The sequence below is a fragment of the Drosophila takahashii genome, chromosome 3L (assembly GCF_030179915.1).
Source record: "Drosophila takahashii strain IR98-3 E-12201 chromosome 3L, DtakHiC1v2, whole genome shotgun sequence".
Taxonomy (NCBI): Eukaryota; Metazoa; Arthropoda; class Insecta; order Diptera; family Drosophilidae; genus Drosophila; species Drosophila takahashii.
In genome coordinates this window covers 10,413,207-10,435,572 of record NC_091680.1, presented here as the reverse complement: position 1 = coordinate 10,435,572, position 22,366 = coordinate 10,413,207, and the positions used below count along the sequence as shown (strand labels likewise).

General features: G+C 37.6%; 1 protein-coding gene across 5 annotated transcripts; it reads left to right on the top strand.

Moving 5' to 3' along the window:
- Positions 1 to 794: 794 nt before the first annotated feature.
- Positions 795 to 22,125, top strand: Rab26 (RAS oncogene family member Rab26). Of its 5 annotated transcripts, none has more exons than XM_017160214.3 (7): positions 5,133 to 5,338; positions 10,711 to 11,446; positions 13,593 to 13,703; positions 16,228 to 16,336; positions 17,214 to 17,324; positions 17,415 to 17,559; positions 21,009 to 22,125. In XM_017160214.3, the coding sequence occupies exons 2-7, from the start codon at positions 10,766 to 10,768 to the stop codon at positions 21,121 to 21,123; spliced, it is 1,272 nt and encodes a 423-aa protein (XP_017015703.2). In that variant the 5' UTR covers positions 5,133 to 5,338; positions 10,711 to 10,765; the 3' UTR covers positions 21,124 to 22,125. The 5 variants fall into 5 exon arrangements, with proteins under 5 accessions (XP_017015705.2, XP_017015703.2, XP_017015704.2 ...); XM_017160215.3 differs by having other exon boundaries at positions 5,321 to 5,338; positions 10,717 to 11,446; XM_070215574.1 differs by lacking the exon at positions 5,133 to 5,338 and having other exon boundaries at positions 10,496 to 11,446.
- The last annotated feature ends 241 nt before the right edge of the window (positions 22,126 to 22,366 follow it).

The window sequence follows — 22,366 nt, the reverse complement described above, 5'->3', positions numbered from 1 at the left end:
TCGTCCATTGGCATAGTTAGGAGGTTTAAAAACAACAACAATTAAACTTTATGCATTTATTTAATTGTTTACAGTAAACTAAATAAAGTCAACAAATGTTAGTACTTTATTTCATAAAGAAGTTAGCATTATAATCGGAATTATTTTGCTTGCTTTCCCATGGGTAGCGCGCAGTCTTACATATATTTATATTTATTATATAAATTGATTGTCCCAATTAATTGCTTTAATTTGAATTTTAGGAGAAGTATACTTTCAATTTTGTCCTTAAATAGTTTGTTTGGATCGTCTTCCCCGAATTCTGCAGGAACAGGGAACTGGTTACTAGAAGTTCTGTCATGATTACATAGAGCTTACCTATTATTTAGAAGAGTTAGGGTTCTGCGCCTTACGATCAGCAGCATAAAGAGAACAATTCCAAACCCGACTTGGATGTATGAATTAGCCAAAAACACCGGCCACCAAATACTGTTGCTATTCACCAATGGAAAGGTAAAACTGAGGAGCGTGAACATGATTGGGACCCGAAAAATAATATATTTACCGACATGGGAATCAGTTTATTTATAATTAACTAAATAATACATTTATAATTAATACATATTAATACATTTATTTAATAACTTTTGTTTATAATTAATTCAATTAAATCCCAAACTAGTTCCCCATTTTCAAACTCTTTCCAAAATGTCAAATCTATGAAGAGAAAAAGCGAGAGAGTAAAAGCACAAGGGCGCTCTTGAAAAAAGCTCGAAAAGGATGTCGAAAGGAAGTGGCGACTGCAGATATTTTTTACCAGTTGTATGTTGGCCGAGGGTTCGCGTGGCGGGGGCGGCAACGACGATGACATTATTTTATTTATGCTGTGATAGTGAAATAACAACAACAACAACAAAAACACCAAGAACAACAACACCCAGCCCTCTCAAATCAATCGCAATATTTTCGACGAGAGACGCAAAACCAATGGAAAGTCATTATATTTAACGATAAAAAAGAAGAAATTAACCAAAAGCTTTAACAGTAAATAAAAAAAAAACACCAAGCAAATCGTTGCAAACCGTATAAATAAATAAATATTTAATGGATAGTGAAAAAACAGCACCAATTAGCGCATAACCTATAAAATATTAGTCAATATGTTTAGCTAGTTACAATTTACATAGATAACATTTAATTAGTGGCTTCAAACAAAACACCAAACGACAAGAAAACCAACAACCAACAAAAGGGGAAAAACCAATACCTAGTTCAATTGTACGGAACGCAAAACTAACGAATAGCGATTAGGAAAACTGGCCAACTGATAAGGCTGGCGAAAATATTAAGCTTATAGCGAATAGGAAATAATAATAGCAACTCAACTTCCCCCCAACCGCGCCGAAAGCCCCCGAAAAGCGAATTCATTCAGAAAACGTGCCACACAACCGGACGGCAGCGACGTCGACTGCGGCAGCGACGGACAACGGTAAATGTCAAAGTCATAAAGAGAAAGCGGAGAAATGCCGATGAGAGAAAGCTCAAAGGAAATGTCAAAATTATAGGGAGGGATAAAAGCTATAGCGAGCTTTTGAGAGAACGTTAAGTGTCAAAAACATAAAGAGAAAGTAAAAAGGATAACCTGCGGTTAAACAACTAACCAGAGCTTTTAGTTAAATGAGCGCTTGCAGTTAAAATATTTAAAAAGAAACAAATTTAAGCCGGTTAAATGCTTATCCTTGGATAAACTCTAAAATTCACAACCGTTAAAAGGGAAGAGAAAAAACCAGGTCACGTAAAATCCTTAGAACAGCTTTTAAAGAAGAGAAGCGCCTAAAAACTTGACATAGTTTCAATCTGAAGAGAAAGGCCAAGGAAGGAAATCGAAAATTGAAAGCCTAGCGAATTTCCTTAAAACTAGACCAATGAGAAAGCCTTAAGTGAAAGCTCAGGATAAAAGCTCAAAGCCAGGACACAAGCCAATAAATCGAGACCAATGGCCACCACGGCGGTGGGAATAGGAGGAGGAGGAGCAGGAGGAGGAGGAGGACAAGGAGCGCCAGCTGGATCGGCGCATCCCGACGACGCGAGCAGCATGAGCGACGACGTCTTCGAGGATGCGGAGACCACCCAGGCCAGGATCGAGGAGCTGCGTCGCCGGCCCTTCGGCGATGGCTGCTACAATCCCCCCGCGGCCCCCGCCTCTGTTTCCGCCTCGATAAACACGACAACAACGACGCAGCATAATCATAATCCCAACCCGCACCACCACCACCACCATCATCACAGCCAGCTGAGTTTGACCGGAAGCGGAAGCCATCACTACCACGACGATGCCATCATGGCGCCCGTTCAGCGCTCAGCCACCGGATATCCGGGCTATCGACCCTCGCGCGAGGCCATGCAGATGTATGCATACGGCGCCGAGGACTACGAGGATGACTACAACGACGGGTGGCGATCGTATCGCTACGACGAGGTGGACATGCATCCCGCTCAGCACACCGTCCCCCATCAGCCACCCTTCGACGATACGGTCAACCACAAGACGATCCTGCTGGGCGACTCGGGCGTGGGCAAGACATCCTTCCTGGTCAAATACAACACGGGCGAGTTCCGGCTGGGCTCCTTCTCAGCCACCGTGGGCATCGCGCTAACGGTGAGTGATTTTAAAAAATATTAAAACGGTAATAAGTCGAATAAAACCCTCGTGCTGTCTTCTGTAACTCGAACCAGGCCATGAAAAAAATAGCCAAAATATAAAAGCGCTTTATTATGATTTTCTAACCTATTTATGCATATAACAAATAATTTAAACTTAAAGAATGTTTTAATCTCTAAATTCACATACATTTTCTAGGCTTTAACCATACATTAAATTTAACCGTCCGATGAGAAAAGGGGCCTAAGTCTACACAGAGAAAATTATACGACGTTGTAGGTGCCGTTTTCTTGTAAAAACGTTTTAAAAATAAAAATTAAAACGTTTTAAAAATCCAAAGTAAAATCAAATTTCACCCCTGATTTTGCACCTAACACTTTTGATAATTTTCTATGTGTACTTTAGCAAAAAAAAAATGTTGAATAACACAAAAATATATTTTGCAATTTTTAATAATGATTAAAAACTTTTTTTTAAATAAGCCAATATTTTAAGTAGTTTTTTTAACTTACTTAATTTGTATTTCATCTCATAATTCCAAGTTGTAAGTTTAATAAACTTTTCTTTTCACCGCAAAGATATTTCTCTAACTTATTTTCTTATTACATTGATAAATACAATACAAGGTGTTTTAAATATAGAATATAATAAATTTTCATATGCCGACAGATGGTGGTTCGAGTTGCAGAAGTTCGAGCTTAAAACCTTGCCCAAATTCCGGAACTCGCATAGGCGTGTGTCTTGCGATTGTGGGCGAATCCGTAGCGCTGCCTGCTGCATGAAACCCGCACAGTAGTCTGACCCCGCCCCCTAGCCGCCTTAGCAGACCTCCTGTGACCCCCGCCCATGTATTGACGCACATTCGAATGGGTTCGCTTATGTAGTACGAGTATGTCTGTGTGCATTAGCTTGCTGTGTGTGTAATTGGGGAACAGCTGCCCAGTGCCTTTTGGTAATACAAGTCTTCGCCTTGACACTGAGAGAAAAAGTCGAGGCAAATTTATCAATTTTATTCAAATTTTTTTAAAGCAATATTTATAAGTGGTTTTTTGTAAAAGAAGGAAAACGTGTTTAATAGAGCTTATATATTTTATTAAATTATTAAAACAAAGCCAACATTAATTTTAAAATATTTTAAACATATAAAACATCACTTAGGCTTTAGTTTATTTTCTTTTAAATTGGCAAAAAAAGGTTTCTAAATAGCAATTATTTTAAATTAAGTAACATGAGTCAACAAATCCAAAATATTTCTTGCTGTGCAGCATTTTGCCCCGCTAAATAGGCAACATATTGTTGGGGTAATCGCCGTAGATTTTCTATTTTTGGCGGGCCTGCTGAAATCCCCCAAATTGATTTTTTTCCCGCAGGATAAATATAAATCGCTGCGTTCGACCTTTTACACGTTGTCGCTGTTGACATTGATGGCTGGCTGGAAATGGAAATGGCCAGAGAAAGGGGAAGGGAAATGCCAGTGTGTGCAGCACCCACCCACTCACACTCACACGCGACCTGTTGCTGTTGCCTTTCACTTTCACTCACCACACGCACACTGTGGCAAATCCAAAAACACACACAGACAGACAGCCACCGCAATGGCCGCCAGTGAAGTTCAAGTGCAACGGTTTTCAGTTGCCTTGGATGCTGCTTGTTTTCCCCTGCTTTCCCTCGCCTTTCCCCACTTTCCACATTGCAAAACTTGGCGCGTGCTCAACTCCGTGGCACAACGATAGGGTGGCTCAAGGGTTAAGGAAACTACGGAAATATTTAACCGAACCAAACAAGTCTTTAAAATTCCAAAAGGGAATTTGTTTTTCACCGAAAAACTGCATATTGAAGTTAAAGTTTCGTTTTACATATTTAAATAAAGGTAGAAAATATTTATTTATATTTTGCAATTTAATTTAAATTGAATTTATTTAAACTAATTGTGTTTTTAAAATGTAATCTTTCATTTCTATTTTCCATATTGAAAATAGTTAGAGGAAATATAAATAGTATTATAACTAATAACATCACCCTTGATTTAAATATTATTAATTTAAAATAAATATATCTAATAATATTTTTTTAATTCTCAAAATTAAGAATGAAAAATTATAATACGAGTTCAAAAATACTATTCGTAAAATCTATCAACAATTAGTATCTTTGAAAGCAATCTTGATATAGATATGAAGTTTGGTTGGAGCTAAGTGCATATTCTGTCAATAAATCGGTGCACCCTATCGGACGGACACCTGAGTCCTGAGTCCTGAGACCCCAAATCCCCTCCCCCCTCCTCCCTGACGCCACCTTCCACGTTTCTAGGCCAGGGCTGCTGCTGTTGGCGATTCAAAGCCAAAGCCAAAGCCGAAATAACCGAAGCCGCCCGAGCTGCAACTCGAACTCAAATCGAAGCGGAGCCGAAGGACTCGGCTGCTGCGAGTGATATGGGAGTGATGCGAGGGATTCTCCTGGGTCCGCCAGTCAGTCTAGCTGTGGGTCTGAACACTGACGCCTCGATAAGCAACGGACGCTTTTCCGATTTTCCCAGCCAGGTGGAAAGCTGCGCCAGCTGCTTCAGCCAAACAAATACCAAATTCGTCGCGAAACTCCGAGCCAAGTAAAAGTGAAGTTCTGAATTTGTGTGTGACTTTTTGTGGCGCGCTCATTAAACATTTGGTACATTTTGTAAACATATGTGAGAACATTTTTGTAAGCACTTGCATTCAAAATGCAGCCCTTTCATTTGCTATTTTTGGCGCTTTAATATCCTTTACGCATCCTGCGCTTCCCTGTGTGTGTGTGTGCTGCTGTTTGGTGGTGTTTGGGTAATTTGACAAGGTCCTGCGCGAGTTTAAAAATAAATAAAAACAATTACGGCAGACTGACTGGCTTTCGCCTTGCCATTTAATAATTCAAGTGCAGCGGAAAATGTTGTGGGCCAAACATTTTGTTGGTTTTTGTGGCGTCGAGAGGATTTTGGGAATTTCGGTTGCCTTCTAATTGGATAATCTGTTTGAAACATTCCTTGAAACGGCATAGGAAATGTCGTGGGAATTCAAACAAATGAAGAGTTTTGTGGAAAGTGTGTTGACTTTTATCCGCTACAAATAAATAAATATTTGATACATAAGTTAATTAAGAAGTGTGTTGAATTTTACCAGCTAAAAATAGTTAATTAAATAAATATTAAATACAAAAACTATTAAGATCTGTTTAGGTACCAACTTTGATTTTTTTAAGATTTGATTTTTATTACCTTGCCTTTGCACCTTTTTTAAAATGACTAATTTGTGTTTAAATATTTTAGCTGATTGTAAAATTTACGTATTTATAACGAAAATTTAAAATATTAATTTAAATTTTAAAGTATAAACCATATTATTTTAAAATATTCTGTTGAATTAAATGCAATTATTTTGAACGCAGCATATACATAATACGAAATCAAAATTCCCTGGAAAGCTTTGCATTAAATACATATCAATGTCGGCACTTTACTTAATTTCTGATAATCTGATTAAGTGAAAAATGAATTGCTACGTGTTCATTGTCTGCTTCTAATTGGAACTCAATGCAGTTGAATTTAAGCCAATTTATCCTTGAACCTGATATCTGTCATGTCTTGCCAGATTCTATTGTTGTTTACTTGGACTCTCGGGTAACTTTCAAATGCGCATTAATTATGCGAGACCCAATAATTGCGCATGAATGCAAACTGACGAAGGTCACGGTTAGTATTTAGTATCCCCTCCCGATTTTCCCATCTTCCTATTTTCACCTCTTATATTATTTTCCTTTAAGCTGGAATTCGAGTAAATTTTTTGTAAGCCGCTTGTGGTTTTCAAGGTTTTTTCGAGGAGATAAACGAGCCATCGATTTTCGCAATTAAAATTGGTTTTTCCTCACCCCCTGCGATTTTCCAAAAACTTCAAAGCTGGCTTGGAAATTGAAAAAGAGAATAGAGGTCTACGAAACCCACAAAACTTTTCTTTCACTGCCACAGGTGTCCTGTTTCTGGTCGTTTCGAAATTTCCAGGGGCATCCCCGTGGGGTGGAAGTCACTTGAATCGTCATTTAAGCCGATTACTAGCTTAAATCTCTTGGGGGCTGGGGCTTTTCCTCCCCTCCAACAGAACCCCCCATTCTGAAAAACCCCCAAGATGCACTGGCACTAAATTGTTGTGTGGCTGCCTTGAAAGTTTTATCAAATCGCTTGGCGCGAAAGCATCTCGCCTTTTGTCCTGTCAATTGGCTCTCTCGTCAATTTGAAGTTTCCCTTCAAAATCTACAAAGCCCACATGCCATTTTCAGTAAGCGTTTTCGCAAACTGTGATCGGAATATTAATAGTGCCACCAGGATAAATTTTAAAATAAATTTGGAAATAAAAAACTGTTTTTTTTAAATGGCTTATTTTAAATCAAAACGTTAAAATTCCAAAAGATTAACTTTTTTTAATTTTAAAAGCAACTGAAAATGTACAATTTTTGTTAAAAAATGCTCAACTGTAAAAAACGCAAAATAAACTTTTTTAAATATTGTTATATATAACATTTTAAGTATAAAACAAGAGAGAACGCTATATTCAATAACCTCGACTATCAGATACCCCTTACTTTTATTGAAAAGTTATGAGCAAATAATGGAATTTAAGCAGTGCAGCCAGTTGCTTTTCTGCATGAATTTCTTTATCTCCCACGCATTTCCTCTATTGTTTGTAGCAAATTCAAAATTCTGAGAAAAGCTACTATTAATCTGAGCCCTGCTGTGTAGCCTTCTGCGTGGGAGGCAGTCCATCCATCTGGCTCGGCATTTCCTTAAAGCTGTCCGTGTCCATGCAATCAGGAAACTATTGTCTGGCGCTTCTGTCTGCTCCTCGTTGCTGCCGTTTAAGCGGCGTGATTGAACGCTAAATTGAATGTAAGTCAGTGTGTCCTTAGCATCTGTGTGCGGTGTCTTCTGGCTGACTTCGTTGACTCGGTGGTTGTGTGTGTGAATGTTTGCGTGGGCAGGACCTACATACTTGTGCGCTTACATGAGCATTGTGTCCTGCGTGGGCGTCCCAGTGGCTGTGCAATGAACCAGCCACGCTGGCTGGCCCTTTCTCCACTTTCTCCCTTCCCCTCTCCCCGCACAACCCGCTTTCTCCCTTCGCTTTGTATAATTACACGGGGAGTGCTGCAAACGGTGATTCCCCCCGCTCCGCATTTTAAACAGCTTCTCCTTCCTGCTGGCCCAATTTATGAAAGGAACTGAAAAATCCTGCTTAACTTTTAACTTTGAACAAATTTCGTATACTCGGAGAAAGGAAATTTCTCTTTTCCTTTTTTGTCTCTTCGCTTTTTGGTTGTTGTCACCAACAGCGGACGGGGGATACACTGGGGAAAATGTCTTTCATTCATAAAATTTATAGAAATTATTTCCAGATAAAAATACAATTTTTTTAAAAGTTCAATGACTAATTAAAATGAATTTTTATTATTATACATTTTTTTAAGTTTTTTGTATGATTAAAAAAATGTTTTTTTTTTAAATATTAGGACAGAAAATATAAAATCTATTAAATTGTCACTTTGATAAATACTTTTTATTTTTAACGTTGAGAACTTTGACTACCGAATATTCTCTGTGTGGGATAAAAGATGGAAAGCAAAAGCATCAGCTGGGCAGAAAACAGCGACAACCCAATTAAAAACTTTTGTTATCAGGCATTGCGTTTTAAGTTGATTAAAGTAAATTGCTCGATGGTTGTGCTCGAAAGGTTCCTTCATGGATTGACACCTCATTGACCCCCAAGCCCAAGGAAAAAAAGGGTAAACTTTTCGAATATCATTTGCCATATTTGCATAAAGGAAAAAGAATTGTCCACAGGCCATACACATTTTTTGTTTAGGGTTACGTTGAATTCGGGCATAATTAAAGGTTGGTTCTGCCTTTGAGTGGGTTGCTAGGAATGATTTCGTAATTGGTAAAATTATTCGTTTTGTCGGCTTTAACAAATTGTCCTTGGCACAAAGGATATCCGATTTCAATGTCCTTTTTGTTTTGTACGAAATATAAAACATCCATTCATTATTAATTTTAAAAGATTTCCTGGAATATTTTTCAACTTTTTTGATAGATTTGTTGCTGATCTTAAATTGAGAATCTAACTTTGCTGAATTTGTAAATGCTTTTCTTCGATTAAAGTTTCAAAATAAATTTCCAAGTAAATATTTATATACCTTTATATATTTCTCCGCCCAAACAATTTGTCCTAGGCTCAAGGGTTATCCGTTTTCATTGCCTTTCCATTTCAAACACTTGGAGAAAGTAGTTAACAATTCGCACGTGTCCGCTGCCGTTGACCTGCATTTAAGGACCCACGCCAAAAAGCCGCCATAAAAAGAGCGCTTTAAGACGGTATCCTTTGAAAAGGAGAAGAAAAAGGTATAAAGGTGAAACGACAGGCTGCAGACAGCCGTGTTGGATGGATGGCTGAATTCGCACGGATCTGCGGGCCCACAACTTCAATAGTCCTTCCCCGACCCCTTTAATCACCAACCCCAAAATCCACCCACGTCAAAACGGGTTTTTGTCTGCAAAATTGAAAGCCGAACAACCATATTGATATATGTATATATTGGCATTTGGCAATTTGTTGAGCTGCAAATTAAATTAAAGTTCGGGTGAATTTCGCCTCGCCGGCAGGCAACCCCAAAAACGTCAAAGTAAATAAGAGTTCACCAACTTTTCGTACATAAAAAGTGATTTCTAGTTTATAGATTTTGGTGGTATGCAAATTGTATTCACTGCTTTTTATCTTATCGATTTATGTGAATTTATTTGGATGACTTGATATTCCATTATTTTTTTCTTTTATTAGCTGTGGACTCTCTGCTGGCTGTTTATTATTTTTGTTTTCGCTAAAACGTGAAAATTTAAATTTATGTGAGCTTCAATATTTACCATTTTAATTTTCACCATTTTTTTATGTACGTATTTTAATTAAATATTTACTGTGCCATAAATGGCAATTGATTAATTATTTAAAATATTTATTTATTTATATTTAATGGTAATCATTAAAAGGTTTTTATTTTATGAATGGTTTTTAACATCAAATTATTGTATTACTCTAATATTAAAATAAATTGTCATTAATTCGGTTAAATTGTAAATACACAAAAAAAGTATTTACCAATATTTGAAAGGTCTACTGATTATAGATTAAATTACGAAATAAGAAGTAAATTGAGGATCTGAAACTGGGAACGCCTCGTTTTCACTTTCACTCTTTTCGGCCCCAAAAAGTATGCCAAGAAAATTGGCAATGATGCGTAGGTACAGGCGATTTGTAATCACTTAGTCAAACAGCCGTTAGGGCATTTCGTGGTTGCTAATGAGCGCTAGTTAATCACAGGGTTGTACGAATACCTCCACCTACCCCTTGGCGGTATTGGCCAACTTTCTCCTTCAGGACGAGCCAATGCATAATTAGCCAAAAATTTAGTTAGCCACAGCTTCGGTCCGCTGATTTTGCTTTCGCTTTCGCCTTTCGGTGGCCTTGCGGTTTGCTTGCCAACTGTTGATTTAGCGACAGCGACCGCAACCGCCCACAATATCACCCCCTTTTCACCACCCCCTCTTCTCACCACCCCCTTTTCACTACCCTGTTGTCAACGACAGTTGTTGTTTTGTGGCCCTGGGGCATTTGTGGGTTTCGGTTTTCATTTCATTTCGCCAAAAAGAGAAAGCGTCGAAATTACATTCAATTTGCACCTGGTCGTTCTTTGTTTTATGACGAAAATTCCATTCCATTCCAGTATTTTAATTTATTATTTTTGCTCTACACACAGTACGGTCATATTTAAAAAATCATGAAAACAGGCTAAGATGAAAGTTGCCATCTTGTTTATGCTTTTTAATGAGTTTTAATGACTTGGTCGGAACTGTGAGTGTGTGTTTGTGTGTATCTGCGACCTAAACAAACTTTATTTCGGGGTACTTTACTTACTTTCCTCCCGGGGGTTGGTTTTTCGCCCATCAATAATGAAGACAGAACCGAGATTATTGATTTATGTGCTATGTGTGTTAAATATAGAATCAGGCCAATCAGCAGGAACAGAAACAGGAAGTAAAGTGAAGAGGTTTCAAAGATGCGTCGTCAGCAGACAAGATATCGCAGCGATTCCATCGCCAGTCCATCGGGCACACGAAAGCCCTCCATTTCGGTGGCCAATCCATCGCCATTGGTGGTCAGTAGTGGATCGCCACCGGCTCGTCGGGAGTCCCTGGTGAAGCCCACCTGGCAGCACATCACCCCGGGCCAGCTGCCACCCAAAACGCTGGACAAGATCAATGGCATTGCCTCCGATGATTCCGACGATGATGGCTATCCGAAGAGGCGGCCCAGTGTGATTGTCCACCAGCGACAGCAGTCCATCTCCCAGCAGCCCCTGCTGCCCGAATACATGACCTCGGCCTCCATTTTCCGGGATCAAACTCCACAGACATCAGTGCAATCCCAATCCCAATCGCAATCGCAATCACACCATCTGCCATCTGGCAATGGTTTTATGGCCCGTTTGAATAGCGTGAGATTGGCAGCTGGAGCAGAACAGCAGCCCCTATTGGATTCCGGAGGAGCAGGGGGAGGAGCAGGGGGCGGAGGAGGAGGAGGAACTGCTGTGGCCAGGCCATCTATTGCACCTGCTCCGGGACCTGGAAACGAGGGAGCCGGCGCCACGCTCTGCAAGAACGCCGGACGAGCACTCATCCGCATGATTTCCTCCAACAATCCGCCGGAGGAGGAGGACGATTTCGATATCATGGGCAAGGTGAATACAACTGGGGGATTGGGAAAGTATTTGAAAACTAGTTAGATAGCGCAGAAAGTGATGGGCAGTAATGGGAAGTATCTGAGAAATTTTTAAAGTTTTTAGGAAATATTAAAAAAAAAAAGTTTACATAAAATAATATAATGAAATAAGTTTAGATTAATTTTTTTTAGTTAGATAGCTTAAAAAATAAAGTCAGTAGTCGGAAGTATCTAAGACATTTTTAATGCTTTTAGGAAATATTTAAAAAAAAATTTTCATTAAATATTATGAAAACAAAAGCTTAAATAAATTTATTTGTAATCTTATTACTATGAAAAATAATTAAAATATATTGAGATTTTATAGGAAATATTTCCAAAAAAAAGTTTTTAATAAATATTATTATTTCAATACTTTTAATGGGCTACAATTTGAACTCTAAAAGTTAGTTTTGCTTTAAATAATTAATAAGCCAATAATTGAATTATTTCTGTAATATTCAAGAAAAGTTTTTAGCATCACTAGTTTGCCAGCTCAAATACTTTACACTTATTGACATCGACCTTGAGCTCCAACCAGTTATAAAGAATTCCCCTCCATCACTGCATTCACTCCCAGAAAAAAAGCAAAGAAAAATCCCCTTTTCGATTCAACTTGTCAACTGCCAATTTACATTTTCAAAAAGGCGACAATAAAGGCGTACCGAAAAGAAAAAAAAATGTATAAATATATACACTCTTATGGGTATATTTTTATTTGCAACTTGAAGAAGAGTCTGGGAGACGAGTGCTTCACTTCACCCAGCCGCAATTTGATTTATGTATTATACCTTTTTGTTTGACTGCCTGCGACTTTTACGAGCCGGCTTTTATTCGCTGCGTCCCTGATCGGCTTTTGGCCTGATTTACAATGTGATTTACATAAGCAGCCGAAAATAAAGTCATAAAATTCAATAAAGTGCAGAGTGACAAAGGAAATTAAATGGGCAGACACAGAAAGAGAAAGTTGGAGAGCAAAGTTTTTGCGATATTCGCTGGCTGCTGCTGCAGCTGCTGTTGATTAGAATAATTCTGGTGAATTATGACAGGACTCCTGGCGGCGACTTCCTGTCAGCCAGCTGCCAAGCCAAGTTGTGGAAATGAAAAATATATAAAACAGGAGCTGCATAAAAATTTCATTTATTTGTCGCGCTCGTTAAATGTTGAGCAAGGCATTTGCATAAATCCCTCGAGGCAGCTTAAAGCCATTTAAAGTGAGCAAATTAGTTGGCTCCAATGAAAGCAATTATTTAAGCAATCTCCATTTTAATTTCGGCCATGCATAAGAAGGTATACAAATATAAGTGCACAGAGAAAAATGTCCTAAAAAAAGATAGGCTTATAGTAGGTCCTAATGTTTCTTTTATAAATATTTTAAATATTTTGGGTTACTAAAAAATTTATTAAAATTACAAATTCAACAAATAAGCTTAATTTCCTTAGTTTCTTTAATTCTTTACGGCTAAACTTTGATATGTCAGAAATAATTTTAATTAAATTAATAAAAAATCATTTAAAATTTCTCAGGATAAAACTTAAAAAATATTAATACTAAAAAATTAAATATTAAACAAAAATTAACAGATACTTAATTGTTTTAAGTAAAACAAACTTTTAAACATTAATATTAAAATATTAAAGAATATACAATTCATTATTTGAATGCCATGTAGTGTGAGTATTTATTTTCTGTGTCCAAAAAGGTTTTACGCACTGCTTTTACATGTAACATTTACGGCTAGTTAGCAGCTGGCAAACAACAAGGTGTATTCCCTGGGAAATCAGCAATTGCAGTGTTTGCATAACCGAGCTATGTAACTTTACGTATCCCAAAAGAGTCAATAGCAGCTGGCAGCAGGACCCTTTTGAAAGGATTTCACATATAAAGGGTATAAAGGGGGAAAATCCTGCAATTGCCGGAGGTTGAAAACGAGAGCTTTCAGCACTCCCGATGTAAAATTCATAAGCAGCTCATTAAATATTTAACTGGAAACATTAGGGAAGGGCATAAATTATTATGCAGAAAAATCAAACCACCGCCCCGAAAATCGAATGTACATAATAATTTACGTCTCACATGGTTTTCTTTGGCTTTTCTCGCCGTCTCCTACCACCCACTGAAATAGGTCATAATGCTGGGCGATTCGGGAGTGGGCAAGACCTCACTTTTGATCCGCTTCCGCGATGGTCGCTATGTGCCGAGCTATTTCCTCAGCACGGTCGGCATTGATTTTAGGGTAAGCGCTTTATTCCCGCCAAGTTTGTTCTGTTCTGTACTGTTGAATTCAATTCTAATTCTGTGTGTAAGTGTGTGTGTTCTGTTGCCTCTTTCTATATATTGTTGTCATTGTCATTATCCTTATCCGTATTGTTGTTGTCTTTGTTATTGTTGTTGTCGTTGTGGATATTGTTCCTATCATTGTTGTTCTTTCCGCATAAGTGTTTTTTTCTCACATCTCTGACTCTTCCTGTCTACTAAATCTACATCATTTATCTGTCTATTTGAACTGTCCGTCAGTGGGTACACAGGGAGAAAACTAAATATAAATATAAGTATTGGTGTACGATATTAATGTTTAAAGAACTAGCATTGGCTTACAGAGCAATGGCAAAGTTAATACAAAATGTTTTTTCTTTCAAAGTTAATACAAAATGTTTTTTCTTTCATTTTTTAAGTCTCTGAATAATAAATAACAATATTTAAAAAATCCTTAAATTAAAAAAAACTAAAAAGTTGTGCATCCTAATCACAATTTAAATTTATAAGAACTAAACTTTCAACCGAAAAAATTAAAATGTAATGATTAATTTAAATAAACATTTTCAAAGCATTCTTATTAAAGCTTTTTAATTGATTTCAAATTAATAACAGTTTATTTTTATTTATATTTATAATTTTCAATTTCTATTTCATACATATTTCTCTCTGTGTACCGCCACCACTCCTGTTGTCTTCTTCTTAGCGCCAATCTGTGTGTCCTGTCAACAGTTGTCAAGGTTCTGAATGCGATTTTCACCTACTGCCCTCTCAACTCCACTGTTCACTGTCTGTCTCTTTCCTCCTTTCTGTCTCTGTCTCTTTCTCTTTCTGCCCGTCTGTTTCTGTCTCTCTCCCCCTCTGACCCGTCTATGGGTTGCGGTTTTCATGATTTCGTAGTTGCCTGCGGTTGTCCTCTTTACGTTTAGTTCTTGTTCAAACCCAACGAAAACCACCCAACTCCCCACTTTGTTGATAGAGATAAAGATCCTTGGGGGACTATTTATTAAAAAGCATGTGAACTTGAAAAGGACTTGTTGATGTTCTTTGTGTGTGTGTGAGTGCTGTTTACTCTCCATCGTTGTTGTTGTTGGCGTATTTAACGTGTTGTTGTAATTGCTTTTACCATGCTTATTATTGTGCGGTTCAACATTTAGGGGCTTAGTTGTCCTGGCCGGGGGCCTTCCATATATCCTCTTTTCCTCTGTGGTTCATGGCTCATAAATTTATTAAACTACCCGTGTTGCCTATCTGTCTCTCCCTCTCTTTCTCTCTATTACTATCCGTCTCTGTCCCGGGAAATTTTACAAGTGCCCCTATTCGTTTGGCGTTTCCTTGACTTTAAATTGTTGCCATGTTTCCCATATTAAATATGTCGACTCTGGCATTGTCTAACTTTGGCCTCGGGGATGCACCAACCCCCGAGTCATCCACATCCCCCATCCACATCCACATCCACATCATTCATATCCCCTGGGGAATGACCTGAAATTTAATTCGCTGGGGAGTTGTTCATGTTGATTTTTCAACTTGGCTGATTCTTGGCCAAAGTATAAAGTAAACGAATATTGTATATGAGTGCCTGCCAATTTATGGATAATTAAATGTTTGAACTCCCTAGATGTAGGAAAAGTTTTCCATTTTCCATTTGAGTATTGTAAGATGTAACCACTTATTTACTTTCGACACCTTTTTTCATAAGAAGTTAATTTTATTTTCCTTAATATAACTAAAAATTGGTAAATTTAAGATATTTAACATTCTATCCCTAAAATTTTTGTGGCAGTGTGAGCGTGCTGAGCCAGAAATTGCTGGCTTATCTTTTTAGTCATGTTACTTTCCCCGAAATTGAAATCAAATCAAGGCAATATGCCGCACAAACACATTAAAACCATATAACCGTACTTGTACCTTTTGCTGTTTGTTCTGTATTTTCTGTGTCTTTCTGTATTTATTTCCCCTGCTCGAGTCGTACACTTTTATGGTATTGACTGACTGTCTGAGTAGTTGGTGGGGCACGACATGGGGCCATCGCAATGCCAATGGCCGAACGAACTTGCAACGTCTGCTGCTCATTATCCGGGCAAAAAAAAAGAAAAAGGAAAATGAAGAAGCGGAAAAGGAGGTGGATCATCATTATGCCAGATCCTTCGACCCAAGGCTTTCATCATGGAAATTTCTGCCTGCTCTTCCCGTGCTTATGAATATTCCCCCGACCCCGTACTCTTTTGCTTTTTGGAAGTCTTGTGCATGTGTTATACGGTCAAGCAACCCACGCTGCGTATAAGTGATATATGCATTAAGTATACGCCACGTTATCTCCTTATTCCCCTCTCTCTTTCTCTCTCTCTGTGTGTAATTCGGTGGCACGGCTTTTGTGCATGAGCGTTTCGTGAATTAATTGCATTTTACATAACAATTGCATTTCCAACAGACCAGTTTTGTGCGTACGGCATTTATAAAATAATAAATTACATTTCGTTCAATTACAAAAATATCAACAGAACAAAGTGGTGGTCGTCGATGGGACGCGCGTCAAGCTGCAAATCTGGGACACAGCCGGTCAGGAGCGATTCCGTAGCGTTACCCACGCCTACTACCGCGACGCCCATGGTGAGCTAGCCCTACACATTTACAAAAAATCCTTTAAAATAGAAAAAAATATATTTTGAACATCCTTTTTATTTTACGAGAGTGATGGAAAAATATTTAGATATTAGAAATTGTAAAGATAAATATTCTTTTTTTTTATTTATCCTATCGTTTACGTATAAGTTATCTATTTAATATTTTTAAAAAACTTTATTACTTGAAAACTAAAAATATTATTCCTATCTCATTTTTTTTCAAATATAACAATTTATTTTCAAAGAACTTTGTGATTGTCAGCAATTTTTTGTGTAGAAAAAACCAAATGAGTTTAGTGTCATCATCACTCTTTTATAGTTTCCAAGAAACTTCTGATTGTCAGCATTTTATTGTGTAGAAAAAACTAAATGACTTTAGAGTCATTATCACTCTTTTATAGAATATTTTTTCACTTCCTAGAATTCTACAAAAACCTCCCTAAAGGCAGTGTTGTTTTCCAAAGACCTTAAAGTTTTGCCTTTCAATGAAATTTGCTAAGGTCTAATCTATGTGAATGGCAAATGAAAGAAGAGATCTTTGCTACTTCTAGGAAATAAAGCGAAATGTTCATTTCCAGACATGTACATAATAATCTAAAGAGCTTTTCTGCTGAAGAAAGACAACCATTGTTTATTACTCGGAATAAAAAAAATCCCATTGAAAGGTGCATTTCGTATTCAGGGAATTTACTGAACAGAAATTACTGATTGCAATAAATACTAGTTGATAAAATCTACCTTTAGTTTTAGTTTTAACAATAATCAATTTTAATTTACTAATTTGACTAATTTTTTCCCGTGCATTTCCCCCCTGCCCCTTCGACTGCGCGTCCTTTGATTCTAATTTAATTTTTGAACCAAAGCTCTGCTGCTGCTGTACGACGTGACCAACAAGACCACCTACGACAACATACGCGCCTGGCTGGGCGAAATCCGGGAGTACGCGCAGGAGGACGTGGTCATCGTTTTAATAGGTGAGAGATCCAGCTAAAAGGCTTTGATTACGCTTAATCAACTTACGAACTCCGGATGCAATCGAATCCACTTTTGCCCCCGTTTCGCAGGAAACAAGGCCGACTGCAGCGGCAGCGAGCGGCAGGTGAAGCGGGAGGATGGCGAGCGTTTGGGCAGGGAGCACAACGTGCCCTTCATGGAGACCTCGGCCAAGACGGGACTCAATGTGGAGCTGTCCTTCACAGCGGTGGCCAGGTAGGTCTTCCCATTGAAGTGCATCCTAAATTGGTCAGAACTACGACCTTCAGTGATGGGTAAATAGAGAGGAAAATAATATTGAACTTCTGTAACAGTTTAAAAATTAATATTTTTATTAATTTAAAACGTTCTTTAAAATTTGGTCAGTTTTCTAGCTTTTGTTATACCCTTGCAGAGGGTATTATGATTTCAGTCAGAAGTTTGCAACGCAGTGAAGGAGACATTTCCGACCCCATAAAGTATATATATTCTTGATCAGCATCACAAGACGAGTCGATCTAGCCATGTCCGTCTGTCCGTCTGTCCGTCCGTCTGTCCATCCGTCTGTCTGTTTCTACGCAAACTAGTCTCTCAGTTTTTGAGCTATCGGGACAAAACTTTCGCAAAAGTCTTCTTTCTATTGCAGGTAGTATATATGTCGGAGCCGACCGGATCGGACAACTATATCTTATAGCTCCCATAGGAACAATCGGAAAAAAAAAACTTTAAAAAATTCTAGCTTCGGTGTTTTTTGAAATATTACCTTCTACTTTTGGGGATGTTATTTTTTAAATATATCTGAATTTCGAATTAATTATTTAAAATATCGGACTACTATATCATATAGCTGCCATAGGAACGATCGGAAAATTAATGGAAAAGTAATAGGAAATAAATTCTAGCTTCTTTGGATTTTATTGTATTATCTTCTACTCTAGGATATGACTCTTTTTAAATATTTCCGAATTTCAATTTTAATTGGATCAAAATCGGACGACTATATCATATAGCTGCCATAGGAACGATCGGAAAATTAATGAGAAATATTAGAAAATTGAACATTTTTGCGATTTGTTAATTAATAGGAATGATCTGCAAGGGTATATAAGCTTCGGCTGGCCGAAGCTAGCTTCCTTTCTTGTTATACCCTTGCAGAGGGTATTATGATTTCAGTCAGAAGTTTGCAACGCAGTGAAGGAGACGTTTCCGACCCCATAAAGTATATATATTCTTGATCAGCATCACAAGACGAGTCGATCTAGCCATGTCCGTCTGTCCGTCTGTCCGTCTGTCCGTCTGTCCGTCCGTCTGTCCGTCTGTCCGTCTGTCCGTCTGTCTGTTTCTACGCAAACTAGTCTCTCAGTTTTTGAGCTATCGGGACAAAACTTTCGCAAAAGTCTTCTTTCTATTGCAGGTAGTATATATGTCGGAGCCGACCGGATCGGACAACTATATCTTATAGCTCCCATAGGAACAATCGGAAAAAAAAAACTTTAAAAAATTCTAGCTTCGGTGTTTTTTGAAATATTACCTTCTACTTTTGGGGATGTTATTTTTTAAATATATCTGAATTTCGAATTAATTATTTAAAATATCGGACTACTATATCATATAGCTGCCATAGGAACGATCGGAAAATTAATGGAAAAGTAATAGGAAATAAATTCTAGCTTCTTTGGATTTTATTGTATTATCTTCTACTCTAGGATATGACTCTTTTTAAATATTTCCGAACTTCAATTTTAATTGGATCAAAATCGGACGACTATATCATATAGCTGCCATAGGAACGATCGGAAAATTAATGAGAAATATTAGAAAATTGAACATTTTTGCGATTTGTTAATTAATAGGAATGATCTGCAAGGGTATATAAGCTTCGGCTGGCCGAAGCTAGCTTCCTTTCTTGTTTTTGAATTAAATTTACTTTAGTTTTAAAAAAGTCTGCAATATTTTTGTTTATTGGTGAAGCTATAGAAAATAATGCTCTAAATTATAAAATTGACCCTGATTAAATGAGAAAACATAAAACATAACATAACATTTAATTATGACATTTTTTTCTTATTTTAGTTCCTTATTTTCCATTTATTTTGAACGCATGTTTGTTAATATATGTATACATATTTGATATTTAACTATGCGAAATGGCGTAGGGTAGCAGCTATCCAGTTCTTATAGCTCATCACATTTGTGTAGATACCATCGGTATTGCAAAAACGGCTACCGTAACTGACTAGCCCAAACTGTACGAATCTCTTTATTCCCTGGTAATAGATGTAGGATGCCAAAGGACTGCCGGAGTCACCTGGACAGGTGTCGCCCCCTGCGGTTCCGGCGCAGATCTGCGTATCGGGTGAAGGCACTATAGATTTGCAATCTCCCGAGTTCCGGTGGGTCAACTGTATAAACTGCAAAACATTGCTTTTTGGTCCGTCGGCGGAGAGCTGTCCCCAACCATAGACTGAGTATTCGTGGACTGCCCCTGAGTTAATTGTGTCATCCATGATGATGCAAATCGGTCGAACGTGCGCTACAAAAAATTAATACAGAAAATTATTACATACAAATTAAAGCAAAGTGAATAGCTTACCATTGAACAGCACTTCTCTTTCCAGTTTAATCAGTCCTATATCATACTGCCCACGATCAGAAGAATAACGTCTATTCATTATAGCCAAGCTGACATTATATCGTTCCACTTCCCTGCATTTCCATGGAGGGCAGGATCTGTCGTATTCCCCCAAATTCACATACCTAAGAAAATACATCACAATCACAAAGTTATAGGCCAAAAATAACAGTGGTACTTACTCTAACGTGTGATTTTTTATGCAGTGAGCTGCTGTTAGAACGAAGCCTTTTAACAAAAAATTCATGTTAAATATAAGTTAGCTGAAAACTGTATAAACTCACGTTTGGTAATCAATGATCCTCCGCAGACAAACTCAGTTTTATCGTATATGCTTGCCATCCAAGAAATGCCGGCTGGTCTGCTGAAAGTTATTCCAAATTCCTCCTGACTCTCACACTGCTCATCCAAGAGTTGGCCAAGAGTACCTTCATGTCGGAGTATTAACGCTATGAGAGCAAAGAAAAGCACCGACTTCATCGTACCAATGGCAAATGTTATGAATTACTGACTGACTGTGCAGCATCAAGTTTATTCAATTTAAACCTTCCAGAGAAGCCAGCGAATCGTCTTATCTTTTAATTGCTAAACATGATAGCCCCATAAATGAACTGTGACACTGGACTATAAGCAGGAAGCGTGTCGATTGATAACATTTTATTTTAAAAGTTTGCAGTTGTAACCAAAACGATCTTTATCTTTACATTATCTTAAATTCTACACCCAAAACAGAATCGATATGAAACGTAGATCGATTTTACATTATGTAATATCAATTTAAATTATGTCAAATTTATGATTCAAACATATCAATTATATATTTGTTTATATATTACATCATCGTATCAAAATGATATGAATAAATGTATCTTTAAAAATTTTAAATTGTCCTGATCATATCGGCATGATCTTTTGTTAAATTTGTTTCTGTGTAAAAGTAATTGGTAGTTTTTACCGAATCAGCTGGATATTAGGTATTTCCCATCACTGTTGACTTCTTGGAAAATGTCCAGCTCCTTCTTTGACTTTTCCTTACAATCTTTTATATTTTCAGGCAGCTGAAGAGTCGCGGCTACGAACACGGCGATGATGGAAAGTTCAATGTGCATGATTTTGTGCGTGACAATACAAAGGCGCGCTCCGTTTGTGCCCAGTGCAGAAATATGTAATACGTTATCGTGTAATTGGCCTGGTCGCGACTAACAAAAGCCATATTCTCCCGATCCCGATCCCGATTCCGATTCCGCGAACAAAGACAACAATAAACCGGCAGTCAGACTAAGGGGAAGTGGAAACTCTGAAGGATACGGATAAGGCAGAGTCGAACTTCTGCATTTATTATTGAAGAAAAAATCACACAAAGACACTCGACAAGATGGCACCAATTTTGTAAGAACCTAGAGCGGAGGTAGAGGTAGAGTACTCGGTATGTTTTGTATGTAAATGGGAATTTCGGGGCGGAACGGGACGCGATGCGCATAATTTTTTTAGGGCAGGCCAAAGTAGGCCAAAACCAATGCATAAATATTGAACAATATATATATATATACAAATATCCATATACAACAACTGCATAAATTACTTTAACGAGAGAGAGAGAGAAGAGGAACCGCAGCAAAATCATGCGACATTGAGATTTATCCAGCACGCCGTTGGACTTCGCTGAGGATCGTCTATATATACCTACCTATGAAAAACCAAGAGGAAATCCCGAGGAGTACCAAGCCCAATTAATGAGAAACAATCACTCAATTTACCTACTAATAATTTTATTGTTTTACTCCTAATTGTTAAGTGTTATATGGCCTATCGTTAAGTTTTAGACCCACTCGAGTCTCGAGGCCCCTGGAAATTATTTACACACACCCCACTAATGAATACCCTACGCAACTAAGTTAATTACTACGACATATGTCGTCTTATCTATTGTAAGTCCCATACCCAAAACCCATTCGAAACTATTTTGAAAAGCGCGCCAAGGCAAAAAGTTTACGGATAATTAAAGGCAGTTGAACCTATGTAATACTATACTGAGCTACTACAGCAAAAGAAAAGGGAAAAGAATCCGACGCATGCATATATCACGGGAATGGATGAAAACTAGCTACTAAACAGCGTAATATTCAAGCAGACGTCAAGTCTTTACCATAAACAGCAAATACATATTTACATTGAATGTGGTTTAAAAAAACGAACGAGCCAGTGTTTTATTTCTGTATGTTTGGAGGGGACAAAACTTTAATTACAATTAAATTGGTAACCATTAATATACAATATTTAATGTTCAAATTCAAAACTTTTTTTATTTATTAATTTTTAATTTTGGACCCAAAAATGCTGTAAGTAAATTAGTGAATTTTAAGAAACCATGCGAAAATCTACCTCACCACCCTTTTACATTAAAATTTTTCA

Excerpts from the sequence above, each read along its gene's own strand:
- Rab26 (XM_017160214.3), top strand. The coding sequence starts at position 10,766 with ATGCGTCGTCAGCAGACAAGATATCGCAGCGATTCCATCGCCAGTCCA. Across the intron at positions 11,447-13,592 it reads ATTTCGATATCATGGGCAAG|GTCATAATGCTGGGCGATTC; the intron begins GTGAATACAACT and ends CCACTGAAATAG. Across the intron at positions 17,560-21,008 it reads TCCTTCACAGCGGTGGCCAG|GCAGCTGAAGAGTCGCGGCT; the intron begins GTAGGTCTTCCC and ends TTATATTTTCAG.